Source organism: Lonchura striata, chromosome 5 (genome assembly GCF_046129695.1).
Source record: "Lonchura striata isolate bLonStr1 chromosome 5, bLonStr1.mat, whole genome shotgun sequence".
In the NCBI taxonomy this organism is placed as follows: domain Eukaryota; kingdom Metazoa; phylum Chordata; class Aves; order Passeriformes; family Estrildidae; genus Lonchura; species Lonchura striata.
In genome coordinates, this window is record NC_134607.1 from 558,176 (window position 1) to 576,079 (window position 17,904).

At 40.6% G+C, this 17,904-nt stretch overlaps 1 protein-coding gene across 2 annotated transcripts; it reads left to right on the forward strand.

Annotated features, from left to right (window-relative positions):
* The first annotated feature begins 294 nt into the window (after positions 1-294).
* Positions 295-17,870, forward strand: DYRK4 (dual specificity tyrosine phosphorylation regulated kinase 4). Of its 2 annotated transcripts, none has more exons than XM_021546050.3 (14): positions 295-614; positions 4,343-4,426; positions 5,769-5,918; positions 6,996-7,131; positions 8,282-8,445; positions 8,809-8,945; positions 9,775-9,915; positions 11,529-11,667; positions 13,796-13,877; positions 14,602-14,774; positions 15,370-15,430; positions 15,957-16,086; positions 16,825-16,970; positions 17,396-17,870. In XM_021546050.3, exons 1-14 carry the CDS (start codon positions 591-593, stop codon positions 17,620-17,622), a joined length of 1,794 nt encoding a protein of 597 aa, XP_021401725.2. In that variant the 5' UTR covers positions 295-590; the 3' UTR covers positions 17,623-17,870. The 2 variants fall into 2 exon arrangements, with proteins under 2 accessions (XP_021401725.2, XP_021401726.2); XM_021546051.3 differs by having other exon boundaries at positions 297-614; positions 8,348-8,445.
* The last annotated feature ends 34 nt before the right edge of the window (positions 17,871-17,904 follow it).

The window sequence follows — 17,904 nt, forward strand, 5'->3', positions numbered from 1 at the left end:
CCACAGAGCAGAGCAGCTCTGCACCAATGCCTTTAAGAACCACAGACCAAGGTGCCACAGTTTGACATATAATGCCCAACGAGAATCCAACCCTTAAGAAATTAATTAATTTTCATTTTCCAGTCTGTCAGTCTTGTTGAAGAGATTTTGCTCACTGTATAGCAAGGTTGCTGTGACAAATTTTGACAAAATCCAAGTTCAAGTGTTTTTTGGTTTCGCAAGCATATGAGCTCAGTGAGAAAGAACAGACTGAGATGACAAGGAGAACAGCCAATCCTGTTATATTTGTCTTTCTTATTACTGACTTGCCATGATAAATATGGAAAATTATATTTGGCTAGAAGGAGGCTGAGAAAGGGAACAGATGGCCACCAAAAGAATACTAGAGCAGCTAATAGTCACTGGCATATTTCCGGGAGAAAAATTTAAATCTGAAGCCAAGCAGAAGCATTATCCATTTTTTTCTGCTCAGGGCACTGTGCATGGAACTGCTCCTGCTATGCTCTGACTAGATGAAGGTGGGCTTCCTGAAATGCCTTCGCTGAATGAAATAAACAGCTCCTGTCCTGCACTTAACAGCTCTTGCAGTAATGCTGACAGAAATAGTTGACAAGGTGGGGAAAATGTTTGTGTTCCTACTGTATTTTCAGTGAGAGAGTATATTTGCTGTGGCTTTTTAATGTGTTGCGTGATTTAGCACCTGTGTTGTATTCTTTCCATGTATTCTATGGGCTTCATTCATTTTTGAGAACAGGGGAAGGAGAATGCCTTTGTGAATGAAGAGGCAATGGGGTCTTTATTTCATGTAGTTATGTATTTAAAATTTCCAAAATTTAATTCATTTCTGATTTCTGTGGCTAACATGGTAATGAAAAAATACTCTGGTATTTTGAGAATTACGGAAGTGTGTCATGATGCCTGATTTTGCAGAATGCTGTAAACCTAAAACTTGGTGACTGCGGGCTAGAGGGTGGATGAGGAACCTTGTTCTGTTTCTTTGGTGGTAACTGGAATGAGCAAGGTGCTCCAGGATTTGAAGGGCTGGAATACCAGGAGATGATAGTCTGGGATTGCAGCATTGGAGCTGTAGGATAAGGCTGAGCGCCACAGGAACAGGGAAACCAGGAATGAAATGGAGTGGAATAGTAACAGTTGCTGCAGTTTTTCTTTGGAGTGCATCTGCCTGACCAAACTCAGCCACAACAGCTCAGCTGCAGAGCCCATAGGGTAACTCCAGGGTTTTGCTAGAGCAGTTCTGCTGGCTCACCTGGATCAAGACCATCAAATAAAGCCACTGTATGGACTGTCCAATAAATCCACCTGCCCCCCACTCAGCCCCCAGCAGGACTGGTGTGGGCACAGATCAGTTTTTCCACTAATAAAAATTTATGTTATTTACCCATTTAGGGGAATTTTATGAAGGTCTGACTTTATTGAATAAATTGCCTAAAGAGCAATAAATCCATAGTTAGTAGGTTTTGAGAAAGAGGACAAAGAGGATCACAGATTTCCATGGTTTAAAAAAGGCATGGTTTTGCTTTTGCACTCTAAAAGGAGAAATGTCTGCCTCAAAATCTTGGTAATCTTTCCCCACTGAATGGAAATTAAATGTATTCTAAATTCTGGCAGCACATCTTGACACCCACTCACCTTCCTCCTTAGCTCTTGCTTAGTTTTAAAGATGTTTTTTGAATTTTTCATGCTCTGTTAATAAATCTACTTAAAAATTAGTAATATGGACATAACTTCCTAGATTTTTAAAAGTATTGTTAAGAAATAAAATGCCATTTTGGAGTCAAGATTCTGCAGTCTGCACAGGTACGTGAAGTCATTGTTTCTTTGGTTTTCAGTGATATCTTTTTCTTTATAAAATCTTGGCTTTGTATTGATTTGTAGCTAGAAAAGCATGAAGCAGTTAAGGAACTACATTTAAATGAAATGCAGTATTTTCATCAGCTCCAGGAATTGAAAATTATAGCTTGCAAGGAATGAAGTATGGATGAAGTGTGAGGAAAGAGTATAACATGCACTAAAATTAATAGTCTTACTAAGAGCTGGGCTGATATAATTAGTAGTTTTGAATGTGTATCCCAGACTCACCTTCATAACAAATGTGATTGTCCCTTGAAATGCAAGTTACAAGATTTCATGAGAAGATTGTCTGTAGATTGTCTGGTAAAATACCCTGGGACTGAGTTTTCCATGGAATCATCATCTTAAGAAATTCATACCCCTAAGGATACTTGGTGGCCTCAGCAAAGTTTGTCGTGCTCTAGTACACTCCTGCTTAGGATGCAGTAGTCTAGTGACCATCCTCTGTGGCATTTGCTGTGCTGGCACTTGTAATATTTTGGATTTACAGCACATCATCCCTTATCCCTGGCTGGGTGATCGCCTCTTCCAAAGATGGGAATTACTGTGTCCAGCAAAGCCAGATTTTAGTACTTATCCCTTTCCTGCCATTCTCCTGTGTTTCACAGCCATCAGTGACCCTTCATCTCACGCCAGAGCTGTTCTCAGTTTGTTCTAAATCTGAAGTTTGCCCTTGCTGTAGGGTTTGTTTATTCATTTGTGAACAGGAAGAGCACACACAGAGCACAGTTATCTCAGGGGCAGTTTCCAGCTAGTCTGCCTGGCTTCAGTGGTGTCTTCCTGCTGATGGTGACACAGCTGAAACCTACCAAGAGGCAGCATTTCCTCCATGTGGTCAGGTAGATCTGTACACAGAGTTTTAGCTCCATATTTCCTTTGGAAAAGTCCTTTAGAGTCTCTAATCTATGCAAGGGTGCATATGCCACTGGCTCTGGAGTCAGTCGAGAGGAGGCCATCAAGATTGTCAGAAGGATGGAGCAGCTCTGCTGGAAGGAAAGGCTGAGGGAATTGGGATTGCTCAGCCTGGAGATGAGAAGGCTTTGGGGTGACCTCACTGTGGCCTTGCAGTGCCTGAAGGGAGCCCAGAGGGAAGATGCAGAGAGACTCTTGACAAGGGCCCAGAGTGACAGGACAAGGGGGAATGGCTTCACACTGACAGAGAGGAGGGTTAGATGGGATTTCCCATGGGAAAGGAGGAAGAAATGGGAGGTAGGAGATGGGAGGAAGAAATTGTTCCCTGTGAGGGTAGTGAGACCCTGGCACAGGTTGTCCAAGAGGATGCCTGGATCCTGGGGCTCTGTGCAGCCTGGTCTCATGGAAGGTATCCCTGCCCGTGGCAGGGGTTGGAACTGCTTGGTTTTTAAGGTCCCTTCCAACTCAAACCAGTCTTGATTCTGTTCAGGGCAGGATGTGCCAGAGCCTTTGTCAGGATATGTTCAGTTTGATCTCCCTGTTTGCAGCAATACTAATTTGCCCTGAATATATATCAATGTTACAGTGTGTGTGTGTGTGTGTGTGTGTATCAGCTTGCACGCAAGCATCCCTTACCCGTCTCACACCCAGTTTATATATATATATATATATATATATATATATATATATATATATATATATATATATGTTTATCTATGTCTATGTCTATGTCTATATATGGATCTCTGCAGTGTATTGGCACAGGTGCAGCATCTCATCTGAGTTGTCCCTGCCTTTTCCAGGCTCAGACAGACTCTTTCAGGAGCCCTTTTGATCAAATTCAGTGGGGTTTACTCCAGCCTATAGAGCAGAGCTCCAATGTGCTTTAGCCACAGAATTTTCTCAGTCTAAATTATCCTAAAGATTTGTACATTTCATTGCAGTTTGTTATTGGGCAGAAGTGTACAATGCTACTTAGCATGTTTATTGAAAAACTGCTGAAAGCACCAGCAAACTCTTTAAAATGGTGAGCTGCTTAGCACTTTCCCCATATGGTTTATTTTTTATTTATTGCTGATACTATCTGCCCATTGGGGCCAATGGGGTTTTTCTATATTTCAGTAAACCTAAACCCTGATTTTATTTTTAGAAGCTGAATCAGTTTAATGCTTCTTTTAGCAATGTAGGAGCTCAAAATCTACGTAGTGATGCAGTTTAAAGTGGTCCTTCCAAGCAGACTTATTACCAGCTTCCAAGTACATATTTAGGGATGGCAGAGGGCCCCTTTCCCCTTGGCTGAGCACAGGGGCACACCAAACATCTGAGAGGCATAATAACAAAATAAAATGTCTCTGCCCCATCCTACAAAACAGCAGCTCAATTGAGAGAGCCATTGCCAGAGTGTGTAACGTGTTTTCAGCAGCTTTTGTGGCCCTCTCTCACACCTTGTGTTGGCATAGGCACTGTCACAAAGGAGGGAAATACAGAAATCAGGCAGGGGCTCCATAATTTTTTCCTCCAGAATAATTTTTATTAAAGCTTCACTTTATGTTTGCAGTCTTCCCACGTGGATGCTTTTTCTCAGTCTCAGCTGACTGTTCAAGAGAGGGAACATCTGGGCTCTAACAGAGTCTTACATCAGGTATGTGACTCTTCAGCTGACTTCAAAAGTAGCTGAATTCTTGTTTTTTAAGTGATCTCTTATAATAAATGAATATGGGCAAGTCTTCTATTCCTTGTCCTCTTCCATTTTCTCTGTGGCTATATGACTGTCCCAAATGCTTGCAAGTATTTTGGTTTTCCTGTGTTCAGTAGCATTTGAGGCATTTCTTCTGCCAAGTTACTTTTGTTTCTTGAAGCTTTTGGGAAAAGTCTACTGGAATCCCAGTTCTAAGATTTTAAATGCTATTCCACAGTACTGGAATAAAAAAAAGTTGATTAAAGTTGATTGGTTTGAGAGCATTGCTCCTTTGCATTTTAAGAAAATATCAAACCTCACTCTTGTTGTCAAAAGCTTGCCAAATATGTTTCTATGCTTCCCTGAGGAGAAAAATTTCACAGGTTTATGTGGGCTGTAGTTTTAGCTCTCTAGACCTTATTCTGCATTTTACAGTGCATAGTTGATCTATTTCAGATTTATTTCAAATAATTGTTTTATTATTCACTAAAGAAATAGTCTACCTGAAAGAGTTTTCTTTGCTTCTAAGAGTTTGACTTCTCTGACTTGAGATTCAAGACGTTGATAAGACATACAAAGCATTCATAAAACCATGCCCTTTAATGTCTGACTGTAATTAACAAATGATATAGAAGTGTTTTGCAAATAATAAATGGGAGAAGTCAGGAAGAACTAGTAATCCTGGATTATTTAAATGAGCATAAGCACTTATTTCTAAGCAAAGTTTGCTGAGAGCTTGTCTTTTCCTCACTAATAAGGAGTACAGCAAATGAGCCCAGTCAATTTGAGCTCCATATAAAATGAGGGGGAAGGAGATATGGAGAAGCCGTGCAGGGAAGACTTCCCACTGTATCCACCCCTGGTGTTTGGCAGCAGTCCCAGTCTCTATTCTGCCACTGGGAATAGTTAATGATATTTTCTCCCATTGACACTTCATGGCTACTTACTACCCTGTGTGGGCTTTATTTTCCCTTCTCACAGGAGTCCTGCTGCCTGGAATGGCTGCTGGGCTTCCAAACCTAGCCACCCTTTGCAGCTGAAGCAGTCGCTGCCCTGATGCTGGATGGAAGTGTTCTTGTGAGGAGTCTCATTCCCTAAATTGTGCTGGACTGCATGAACAACCTCCTGCTGCTTGTTAGTACAGCTGGAGCTGCCTTAGCATCTGCTCATTTCCCCTTTGCCTTTAGGTGTCAGAAGCGAACCACACACATTTTCCAAGGAGTTACATCCCTCTGGAGTTCACAGATGTGGCACAGAACTGCTTGCTAGGCCGTTTATGTGACATTTCCTTTTGCTTTCTATTTAGAGAGTCAGTTGTGGTGTCCTTGCTCTCCCACATCTGGAAGGTCAAGTGAAGCATGGTCTGGCTGCAGACACTGCAAACCCTCCCCCCTTTGAAAGCAGCCTGCCTCAAAGAGCAAATAAGAGCTTGCAGAGTGTCCTCCCCTCTTTTCAGGTGAGTTATAAAGCTCCTGGACATCTTGTTTGCCTGCTGAACCAGCCTCTCTCTAAGTACCACTGAGAGAGTGTCAGTGGCAAAGTGTCACAAGTGTATACGTGTGGGGGAAGAGAGAAGAAGGGTCAGAATTAGAGACAAGTATGGAAAAATGCTTCATTTTGAAAAGAACCCATTTTTACTTGCACACATCCTTAACTCAAACCCCACAACCACAAAGATGCTTTTATTGAAGTGGTACCAGTCAGGACTTCTTGCAAGGATGTGGTGGACCAAGCTTGCCCACTTATTAGTCCATATCCCATCACTTGGGTTCTGCTTCTCTTGGCAACCATGTGCTGGTTTTTGAATATGGCTTTGGTACCCTTCTGACACGCACAGACACTGAGCTGTTTTTTTGTCTCCACCCAGCCCTACTTTCTCAAAGGATGAGAAATAAATAAAGGAATCATTTAGCTTGGAGGAGACCTCTGAAGGATATCTGGCCCAACCTCTCACTACCGAGCAGACTTGGAGCAGGCTGCTCACATAATGATCCATTTATCCAGTTCATTTCCCACTCACTGGGCTCCAGTGTCACAGGCCCTGCTCAAGACAAAGTCCACGATGCTCAGTGCTTTTCTCCCACTGGCCAAGCCAATCACTTAATCAGAGAAGACAACAAAGCTGTTCAGACACCATTTGTTGGCATATCCATACTGGTTATTCCAAATAAACTTCCTGTCTTTCACTTGGTTTGGTATGGTTTCCAAGAGGGAAACCACAGCCCTCCAAGGCTGACCAGCATTGGTATAGATAGCATTTCTAGAAAGTCTATATACTGAATGAATCTGGAAGATGAACTTCCTTCTCTCATTTATAGAGATTTATCTTTCCATAGTCCAACAGCCTTTAGTGCTTTTGGCAGAATTTGCAGTCTGAATAAGCAGGGTGTTCTAGTGCCCAAGCTTGCTTGTTCTGTCTCAGCACAAAATTGACAGAGATTACTCAACTAATCCAAAATAAATATATTGCAGCTTTGACTCTGTGAATATAGCAGTTTTTAAATTTTGATTTTTTTTTTTTTCTGCTTGGCAGGAAAATGGAACTCAAGGCAATTTTCCTCAATTTAACCTTCCAGACAGTCTTCCTGAGAGTGATACCAGAGTCCATACAAAACCATCTGAACTGGAGAGCACCAGCATTGGGGTCAAACTGCCTATGACAGCTTCAGGTAGAATATCCCTGGATAAACTGAAAGCGCTGGAGTGACAGGCCTGCACAGATGAGGAGTGTGTACAGTCAGGACACTCAGGGGCCAGAGTTACCATGTTAAATGGCTGCTGAAATATTTAGCAACTTAGAGCACAGCAATATGGATGGGACTAAGTGATTTATAATTATCCAGCTTGGGGAACTACCCAGTAGGGGAATGATTTGACTAACACAAATACAGAAGAGAACCATGCAGTATAAAAAACAATGTATATTTATCTGAGACTTAGGTGGGGTAGGTGACAGCAACATTCCATTACAGGGATAAAACCCTTTCCTACTTCCTTGTGTCTGTGTCCCATTTTATTGATGTGGGCTAAATTGCATTTTGGGAGTTTTTGGATCTAGAAAGTTTCTGACAGAGTTAATCTATTTCTAGAAGGAGTCTAGGAAAAAAAAAGTAGTGGCCTTTTGCTTTGAAATGATTTAGCATTCCTGCATTGCTGGATGAAGATCTGCCACTGTTTAACAAAACACCCACACATGCATGCAACACATAGATTTATAATGCTCCTGTCTGAATATATATCCACATATAAATGATGGGAGTGGAGGTGTTAGGGCAGCTGAAATTCTATGCAGGAAGAATCAGAACTAGGAGAAATGCAGATTTGGGCTCCATTTAATTCCTAATCTCAAGCATCTGACTGATGATTTTTATCAGAAAAACAAGTACTTGAAAGCTTTGGTTAACTAGTCATTACTGACATTTTATAAATATAGCAATCAAACCAATAAAAATGTGACTTTTCATGTAAGTTATGGAGCCTGAGGGAACAGATAGACAACAGATGGAATTTTCAAAAAATCTATATACATAACTTCCCTCACAATTAAATAATTTTTACCTAAGCTCTCTTAAAAGTCTTGCTGACAGATGATGAGTGCTTTATTGAACTTAATACTGCAAGCCAGAAAAAAAATAGAGATTTATATGAAATTGTAGAAAAAGAGAAATTTGAGTTGGAAGGGAACTCTAACAGCCTTTCTCAGCATCCTGCTCAAAGTGGTGGGCTGTACTGTGAAATGTTCCATTGTAAAAGCACTTTGCCATCAGGTTTCTGACATTTTATTGATTTTTGGTTTTACGTTCTTGTTTTCTGATTTAGAAGCCTTGAAAAATTTTAGAAATCAGCTAACAGTCTATGAGCAAAAAGAAATTTTCAATTATACAGAGCTCTGGTTTCTTGGCCTGGAAGCTAAAAAGATTGAAGGTTTGCCTGAAACCCAGAATAATAATTGTTATGATGATGAGCATGGTTCCTACTTAAAGGTAAGTGGAAATATTATGGTATTCGTTTTGAGCTCAGTAAGTTTGTAGTGATTTTATTTCAACTCTTTAAGTGTTGTCTGTGAAATAAATGTTATTTCTAGAAGATAAAGATTCACACAGTGAAAATGTGCCTTTTAAAGCTCAGGGGAGAATTTACTTTGCATGTCATGCAGTGTTGATGCAAGGTAGGTGGGCTGTGGAAGCATCACTTGGGATTTTCCTTGTTACCCTTATTTGATGTGGACTTCACCTGCGGCTAGCACACCATCTGTCATGGAGAGCAGGCTCAAACACACAGGAGCTACTGGAAAGCCTGGTCTTTGTTGTACTCCTTGAATCTGAACTCTTTGTGTTCTTTTGAAGGTTTTGCATGACCACATTGCCTACCGCTACGAAGTCTTGGAGGTCATTGGGAAAGGGTCATTTGGGCAGGTGGCCAAATGCCTGGATCACAAAACCAATGAGTTAGTGGCATTGAAAATAATAAGAAATAAGAAAAGGTGAGGTATCTGCTGACTTTAAACCAGTACAATCATCATCACCAGTGACAACATGAACAAATCAAAATCAAACCTCCTGTACATTCATTAAACACAGTGAGGGCAGAGTGAGGAAGGAGGATGTTAGGAACTGACCTGGACCCAGAGGAGAGACAGCCTAGGAAAGCAAGCACAGTTTCTCCAGGCTTACAAGGAGGTCTCTCTATGTGTTGCACAGTGAATACACAACCCAGGTAACCAGCTGTGCAGGCATGAGAGCAGGGAGCATCCCCACAAGGCTCCAAAACCACAGAAATATGCTGGAAGGCACCCATCACTTGCTTGAACGTGAAAAATTTTACAGTGGTCCTAAGCAACCTGTTCCTGTTTAGTGGCTGGTTACAAATTTGTGAGCTTGAAGCAGAGTCAGTGAAACAGATGTTCAGCTGTTTTCCTCCTCAGTGAACACTAAGTGTAAAGATGCTTTTCAAAATACACTGTCTGACTGGTAGGTGTGAAACATGGCCCTGTTCAACGAAAGTGAAGCATTTCCATAGATTTGAGAGCACCAGGATTTTAGTCTGGATGCTCACTGGAAACCTTCTCATTTAAAGGTTTTTTCAGACAAGTCAAATTAGGTACCCTGAAGTGTTATGTAAGGCCAGTGTATTTAGACTAGGAATCAACCATCAGAAATAAAAATTACAGTGGTTAACAGGGTTGAATGAAAAATTTTAATAATTGTTCCACTTGCTGAGCTTACATAAGCTTGTGGTGTTTGTAGCATTTGCAGAAATACAAATGCTACCCTGAGTTGATGTCACCATTCCCGTGTCATGTGATATTTCAGATTTCACAGCCAGGCTTTGGTAGAAGTGAAGATCCTTGATGCTCTGCTGAAGAAGGACAAAGATGATACTCACAATATCATCCACATGAAGGAATACTTCTACTTTCGCAATCACTTCTGTATCTCCTTTGAACTGCTAGGGTAAAGTACATTTTCCTTTACACACACCTTGAGGAGAATTGTAGCTCTTGTGCCTTACAAGATTTAATTTTTATGTCTTCTTCAGAAGAATTGGCAGCTAGAAAAGAACACTATCTAAATACAGACTGCATAACTGAGCCTTTGATCACCCAAGGTGAACTGAAAAAGGCCACGTTCAGACTTCACACGGGCAATGACATGATCCATCCCTTATTTTCTGTGCTGGGTATTGAAGTCTTCTTCCCCGAAAGACCTATGAGGAAAAGAGTAAATTCAGGACTGGTAAACTTCAGGGTATACAAGTATGAATAATATCAAATAATTTAAAATTAAAACTGCATCTTGATTTTTATACATCTTTGCTGCAGGGCATCTTAGGAGGAATTCTGGAGGAACTTTGGAGAAGTCAGATCATTTTATTCATCAGCCTTCTTGTAATCAGGGAATCAAACTGGAGTTATCCAGGCTACCCCCATTTCTCCACCCCTTAGGGTAAAACCCCCACTGGTGTATGTGCTAGAGCCCCTGCTGAAGATTCAGCATCATATGCACAGCTTGATCCCAGAGAAACCTAAATCCCTTGTGTTGCTGTATATGAGTCTGTCACTTACAGGCACACAGGGTAAGAGGTAACTTCATTCCAGGGAAGACACAGACCAGTCTTTTCTGAAAGCTGCTATGGAAACACACAGGAAATGGGATAGCCACTATCTTTAGCTCCCCACCATGGAGTTGAAGACAGGTTGTCATAGAAAAATGTTTGTCTGGTAAAATTTTCACTGCCTTTAAAATACCATGAAAAGCCTTTGATTTGTGGTCTTTTCCATTAAGTCTGGGAAACTTTAATTCCAAAGGAATGGGCCGTGCCTGCCACCAGTGGACACTCCAGTGAGGAAGGCAGAAAGCTCCAGTTGGTCATGTCCTTGCAGATGTGTGCTAGTGCTGAGGACACCTCTCACAGGGAAGAATTTATTCCTAATATCCAGTCTAAACCTACTCCTTTTTCAGTTTGAAATCATTACCTCTTGTCCTATCACTATCACTTCAAAAATATCTCTCCCTCTCCTTTTTGTAGGCCCCTTAAGGCACTGGAAAGCTGCAATGAGATCTTCCAGAGCCTTCTCTTCTCCAGGCTACTCGAAGTTGCTAAGATGTGATGGTCACAGGAGGGATATAAAAACCTAATGAGACCTGAATTGATATTGGGACGGGTTATCTAGAAATATTTACTGCTGGTTAAAAACCTTTAGACAGAAATTATTTACTCAAGATGCCAAATCAAGGAGAAATGACAGCAAAAGGAGACAGAAGAAAATTAATTTTGGTTACTGAATGATTATTGTTCTTGGTGAAAATCAGCACAGCTGCTTAACAGCAGAGAATTTATCAGGAAAGTTCACTGGTTTTACATCTGCTTTAGATCTGGGAGGTGTTTGTGCATATCACATGCAGAGCAGTGTTTGCAGGGAGGAAAATAGCTCTCCTTTTCCTCTGCATGAGTCCTCCATGTGGGAAGAAAAGCTCTTAACACACTGGAAACTAATCATGCCCTTAAAAATAAATTCCCCAATCTCTTATCTGCTCTCTGTCTGCTGCTTCTTTCTCCCCCACAGGATAAATTTGTATGAGTTGATCAAAAAGAACAATTTCCAAGGCTTCAGCCTGTCGTTGATTCGCCACTTCACTCGGTGTGTGCTGAGGTGCTTACAAGTGCTCTACCAGGAAAGAATCATTCACTGTGATCTGAAGCCTGTAAGTACAATCATTTCATCACCTGGTATTCTGTACAGAATAAATGAACTTGTCCTGTTCTTTATTGACTGAGAGGAACTGTCAGGAGAAACCCTAAAACCCAGTATGATGTTTGTACAGAAGCTGTAATTTATTTCAAATTATGTTCATGCTACAGTCAGCTGATTATTACCATTGATTCAGTTCATTCACCGAAGCATTAAATGAGATTATTTGGTTGCCAAAACATATGCAAATATGAATAAAATTCAGATAATGACTTTTTACTTAGAGTAAAAGTACTTGTAAAATTAGGTATTTCAAGATGAGAGACATTGTAATGCGAGGAGTATTCACAAGGCAGCCTGTTTCAGGTTATCTTGTTAAGTCTATTTAATTTCTTAGGCAAAACTATAAAATTAAGTAGCCTAGTAAATGGCAAAGGAATTCTGTGGAACAGTATTTAGGGTGTTCACCTGTTTTTGGAGGAACATCTGTCCTCCAATTTCCTCTGCTCTATCTGCTAAGCATTCATGATAGGTTAAACATTTTCATTCTCCTTAAGCCCCAAATTTAAATTTTTGCATTTTTCTGAGAGTTCTGAAGGATTTTAATTATATTTTCACTTGAGTTCAAGTTTCTCTTGATTTCCTTTTCAAAAGGGCAAATTAACCAATAAAGCAATAAGTAAGTTCTCAGGTAAAAATGCTAAGGATAAAATTCTATTCTCACTTTGCTGAATATATCTTGATTTAGAATTCTGAGAAGTCGCATACTATCTATACCCATTGTCTTGCCAAAATCTTTGCCAGACCAATTTGCAGTGAGAAGAGAGACTTGCAAGATAACCCAAATATCTGAATCAAAAACGATTAGCCCAATGGGAAATCTGTTTCCAGGCAGCCACTGGTAAGGAATGATGTTAGCAGCATCAATTAGTGTAGTCTGTATTTAAATAGAGCAACATATTAGTGAAAATGTAGTGAGTTAACTAAAAGACAATTTTGTTCTCATTCAGCAACTGTACAGTTTCATGAATTTATGTTGCCTGAAACTCACATCTGTTATCCCATCTGCCTCCTATGATATTTCTTAGCACAAAGTAGAATATGGAGTTTCTCTGGCCTTTATGCTAGGTAATCACTGCCTCCAAAGCCTGGTTTTCCAGCTTTGATCAGCTCCTTTGCATTGTGAGGGATTCAGTATAAGAGACAGTCCTATGTGCATGAAGGGATATCGAGCTGTAGAGAGGGGATGCTGCTTCCCTTACTAGAGCACCTGGATTGTGGAAGTCAGTCCTAGCCTTGACTTTCACCAGCAGCAGCTTCTACTTCCTGGCACATGAAGCATTTCCTTATGTGCTAGTTACCCAGGAAACCACTTCATCATTATTTAGCATCCACCTGGGAAGTGTTCAGCCCTTTAAAGCCCTGACATATAATCACTGTAAAACTGATAAAAGTAGCCACCTGTCTGGTGAAGAGCGGAGAAGGAAATCCTTCATTTAGACAGACTTTTAATGAGGATAAAACTCAGCTTTGCAGAAGAGAGCTGAAGGCTGTGTTTGCTCATCAGTGCACATATCCCTGAGCTGGCTGTTTAAGGATCACTTCTCCAGCTGGAATTGCAGGAGCCCAGTGCTATACCCACCTGCACCCAGCTAGGAATCCATATGACCCTGCCTTGTCCATTTATCCCTCCCTTGAGACCTGTGCCTCACACAGGTGGGGAGGGATGAGCTGACACAGAGTCTGGGGAAGGCAGTGCAGGGAAGAACTGAGGAGTGTGGCACCTTCATAGGCAAGGGGCTTTCTGTGCTTACAAAAGGATAGTTCTGGTTAATTCAGCACAGCACAAAGCCAGGTGCACTTTGGCTTTTACTAGACAAGCAACCCTGACTTTTGGGGAGCTCCCTGGTTGCCCTTTCCTGCAGCCTGGGTACCTTTACAAATCTCCTCTCTGCTTTGCACAATTGCACATTATTGGCTGTCTCTTCATGTTAGCAAATGCATTCCAAAAGAGGTTGAATTTTGAAGCTCTCATTATGCAGAGAAGTGTAAATGAGATTTGCATTCTGATTTTCACAAGTGTTCATTAACTTAATATGGTGCTAAACTCTTCTTTTCCCTGTGATTTTTTTTCTTTTTAGGAAAACATACTATTATACCACAATGGGCAAGGTTCAGTCAAAGTTATTGATTTTGGATCAAGCTGCTATGAAGACCAAAGAGGTTTGCAGAAAAGTCAATTTGATGTAATTTTCTTAATAAGCTTTCTTAATTTTAAATAATGTGGAAAAACTATTTCTTGGATTGGGCTACTATATTGACCTATGCCCATAATTAGAACCTGGTGAACTGTTCAGCCACTGATGGTGGAGCAAATACTGTTAAAGACAAGTAAGATATTACCATTCTTTTTCTTTGTCCCAAGCCTGATCAGCTCCTCTACTCCTGCTGAAATAAGAATTGCACTTTCAGGAGTGGTTAGCTGGAACAAACTTAAGAGGATAATCTAAATATTTTGCTTATGAAGAAATTTGTCAGATCCAGAGAGCCTTTCTCTGTGAGATGGTTAAATTATAATTGGTACTTTTTGTATGAATACCACAGGGAGGGAAATGGGAACTGTGCTTTTAATTTAGGAACTGTTGATTGATGCAAATGGAACACCTTCAAATAGGAAAATGAGCATGGATAAACTGAATCACGGCATTAGTAAAACAATTTCCTTCAGTGAAACTTGTTGAAGAACAATTTCTAAATAGAACAGGGGAAAGTGTATCACCCATTACTTTTAGGATGGGATTTGAAAATGTTTCCAGAGCCTATGTGAGCAATCTGTGGATAGACAGATTTATGATTCCTGAACATATGCCACTTTCCTGTGAAATCTGCAAATTGATATTTCATTTCCAACTGTGATATTTTTCTTCTTGTCTAACTTTTGATCCAGTGTACACCTATGTTCAGAGCCGCTTTTATCGCTCCCCTGAGGTGATTCTTGGTCATCCTTACGCTATGGCTGTTGATATGTGGAGCTTAGGCTGTATCATAGCAGAGCTTTACACAGGCTACCCACTGTTCCCAGGGGAAAATGAAGCTGACCAACTTGCCTGCATCATGGAGGTAACTTTTGGGATTGGTTTGCACACCCATTTGATAAACTACACCACCAGAAACAAAGAGAAACCTCAAGCAAGAAGGGAATATGATTGGCTGCAGCCTGGCCCTTCAGAGGGAGGTTTAATGCAGCCAAATGGCTTTTCAAGCCAGAAGAGCCCCCTGAGCCTCTCTTCCTCTAGGCTGAGCCCCTTTCCCAGCTTCCTCAGCTTCCTTTCATCAGACTTGTGCTCCAGCCCCTTCCCCAGCTCTGTTCCCTTCTGTGAACATGCTCCAGCCCCTCAATGTTCTTCTTGAAGTGATAGGTCCAGAACTGGACACAGGATTTGAGCTGTGGCCTCACCAGTGCCATGGAGAGAGGGACAATCACTGCCCTGCTTCTGCTGGCCATGCTATTTCTGATGCAAAGACATGTACAGGCAGCACTAAGGAATCCTTCAATTCCTTCCACAATAAGACAAAATATTTTGCAGACATTTCACAGTGAATTGCAACATTCAACTTCTTTTCATAAGAAGGGCAAAATGCCATATCTCACCTGATGGTTGTTGTGTATCTTTATGAAATGAGGAGTAACTCTATGAATTCATTTTCTGTGAAGGTATTGGGTCTTCCACCAGCTGATTTTATCCAGGCTGCATCAAGGAGGAGAACATTCTTTGGTAATTTCTTCTGATTATTCGTCCTTGCTGGGTGCCTCCTGGGTAGTTAATCACTAATTAATAGCACTGGTAGAGAGTAGAGTCAGAGATCTTTAGCTAATTCCTAGTTAATAAAAATACTTCCAGGAAGAGGTATGGAAAAAAAGCAAAAGGATAAAATGAGACCTATAAACTAACCCTGAGCTCTGCTCTTCATGTCTTATGGGCCTCCAATTGCCAAAGTGATAGAGAAGTTGCTTTTTAAAAGTATTGCTGCTGAAAGGAATGCAGTGGGCTCTGGGAACTAGTTTGTATTTTTCATTTCTCTGTATATAAATTGGGTTTGGAAATTGCTCAAAGCAATCAAACCAACAACAGTGGTCTCTGGGATGTAACCAATCCTGTTTGCCACAATTCTGGTAGATTATCAATCCAACAGGGCAAAACTGGAGTTAGTGGGATGAACATAGATACTGTTTATGCAACTTTTTAAAGTATTTAGTGAAAGTGTTTAATGTAACTTTCTGAGGGTGTCTCTTTTTTTAAGATTCCAAAGGTTTTCCTAAATCAGTAACTAACAGCAAGGGGAAAAAGAGATGCCCAGACTCCAAGGATCTAAGCACAGTGCTGAACACCCATGATGCTGGCTTCTTGGACTTTTTGAAAGGATGCTTAATGTGAGTTCATACTGTATGCAACAAGCTAGTTTTGACTTTGCTTTCATTCTTTTGTGCCTTTAAAATCTTGGCATCTCTTGTGTTTGCTTTTTTATTTTTCGGTGAGATGTTTTGAATTTGGTTTATTTTTTTTGTTTGTTTTGTTTTGTTTTCCACATGGCATCATTTGTATAACTATTATTATTGACACTTTACTATGCCTTCTTTAGCAGTGATTTCAAATTTCTTTCTAGCAGTTCAGTAGCACTTTCCTAAAGAAATTCTAAAGAAACTGCTAACTTGTGGTTACATGGGGAGGGAAGAAAAAAATCATCCCACTATGTTTCACAAGAAGGTTGCTTTCAGTGTTCTCTGTTTGCCAAGTCTGTGTGAATCACTGATTCATTTTAGTTTGCTGGTTGAATCCGAATTTTCAGAAAATAATTTCATTGGAGCAAAAAACCAAGCCTTAAACAAGAATGTTGGGTCCCTACCCTGATACCAGCAGGAACTGCATATTATAAAAATGGTTTGATGCTGCAGAGGGTTTGATCAGCATGGTACTGACGTAAATGGGTTTTGAAGGCTGAAGAAGATCACATAAGATTTTTCCATGGTTATTGGATAAAAAGAAAATTTTTTTGTTTCAAAAAAATGTTCTCATGACCTGACTTTCAAAAGACAAGGCTGAATCTCTTGCCTCTTGCTAATTTTCAGATAGAAATAGTTGAATAATGATTTGTCTCCCGTGGATTTAAGGTGGGAGCCTTCCCTGCGCATGACTCCCGATGAAGCGATGAAACACACGTGGATCCAGGAGCCAAAAATCTTCCGGAAAACACAGACCCCAAGGAAGATGAGTGATGGCTCATTCTCTGTACTGGAAAATAGAAGAGAGACTATTCGTAAGCATGTTCCACCTCAGAACTAAGTGCATTTATGTCAGTGTTTGGTGTTTCTTTGTGTTTAGTGTCATCTGCCTGGAAGTGTGGAGATAATGGATGGCTCCTGAAATGGGGTGGGTAAAGGCAGCATTCCTCACTTGTGTAGAGCTGCATGCCTTATGTTTTAGTTCAGATGTCTGCAAGAAGAGTTGGAAGTGCTGAAGAGTCACACGGAAAGCCCTTTTCCCTGCTGAGAGCAAAACACTATCTGACAGCACACCACAGTGCATGTCACTTTCAGAGCAAAAGAATGCAGCAGTGGGGGTTGTAAGATCCCAGAGAAAACTTTCACCTGATTTGCTGGGAATTTGTGTCAGTCCTGTGTTTTACCTGCAGTTAAAAGTCTGCAGTCTTAACCCTCTCATTTTAATGATTTATTGTTGCAGAGAATCTCTGGAAGAATGCAGCTGACAGAGTGAGAAGTGAACTGGCTGACAGACTGACTCCTTTCACAGGCACAGCAGAAAGTGATGTGCAGAACACAAGAAAACATGCTATTTCAGAGAAATATTTGGAAAACCACATGGAAAAGCCTATTAAATATGATCAAGCAGAATATAGTGGTGAAAGAGCTCTTCCAAAAACTTCTCTTTTTTTCCCACCGATTAAGTAACACAGAGCATAAGCTATGATTGGCTCAGTTGCACACCTAGTGTATTTCGTAGGTATTATTTGTACTCAGGAATATAAGCTATATCTGTCTGTTCATGGGCTGTGCACATTGTAAGTATATTTAATGTTCTTTTTACCCTGAAATCATCTAGTCAACCAAAACAGAATTTGAGAACCATTCCTTTTCCTCATCTCCATCTTTGTGATCAGAGATTCTTCACAACCAGCAGCAATAAAATGGAGACTGTAGAGGTGGAGAGTGGCTTATTCTTGGTGTTTTAAC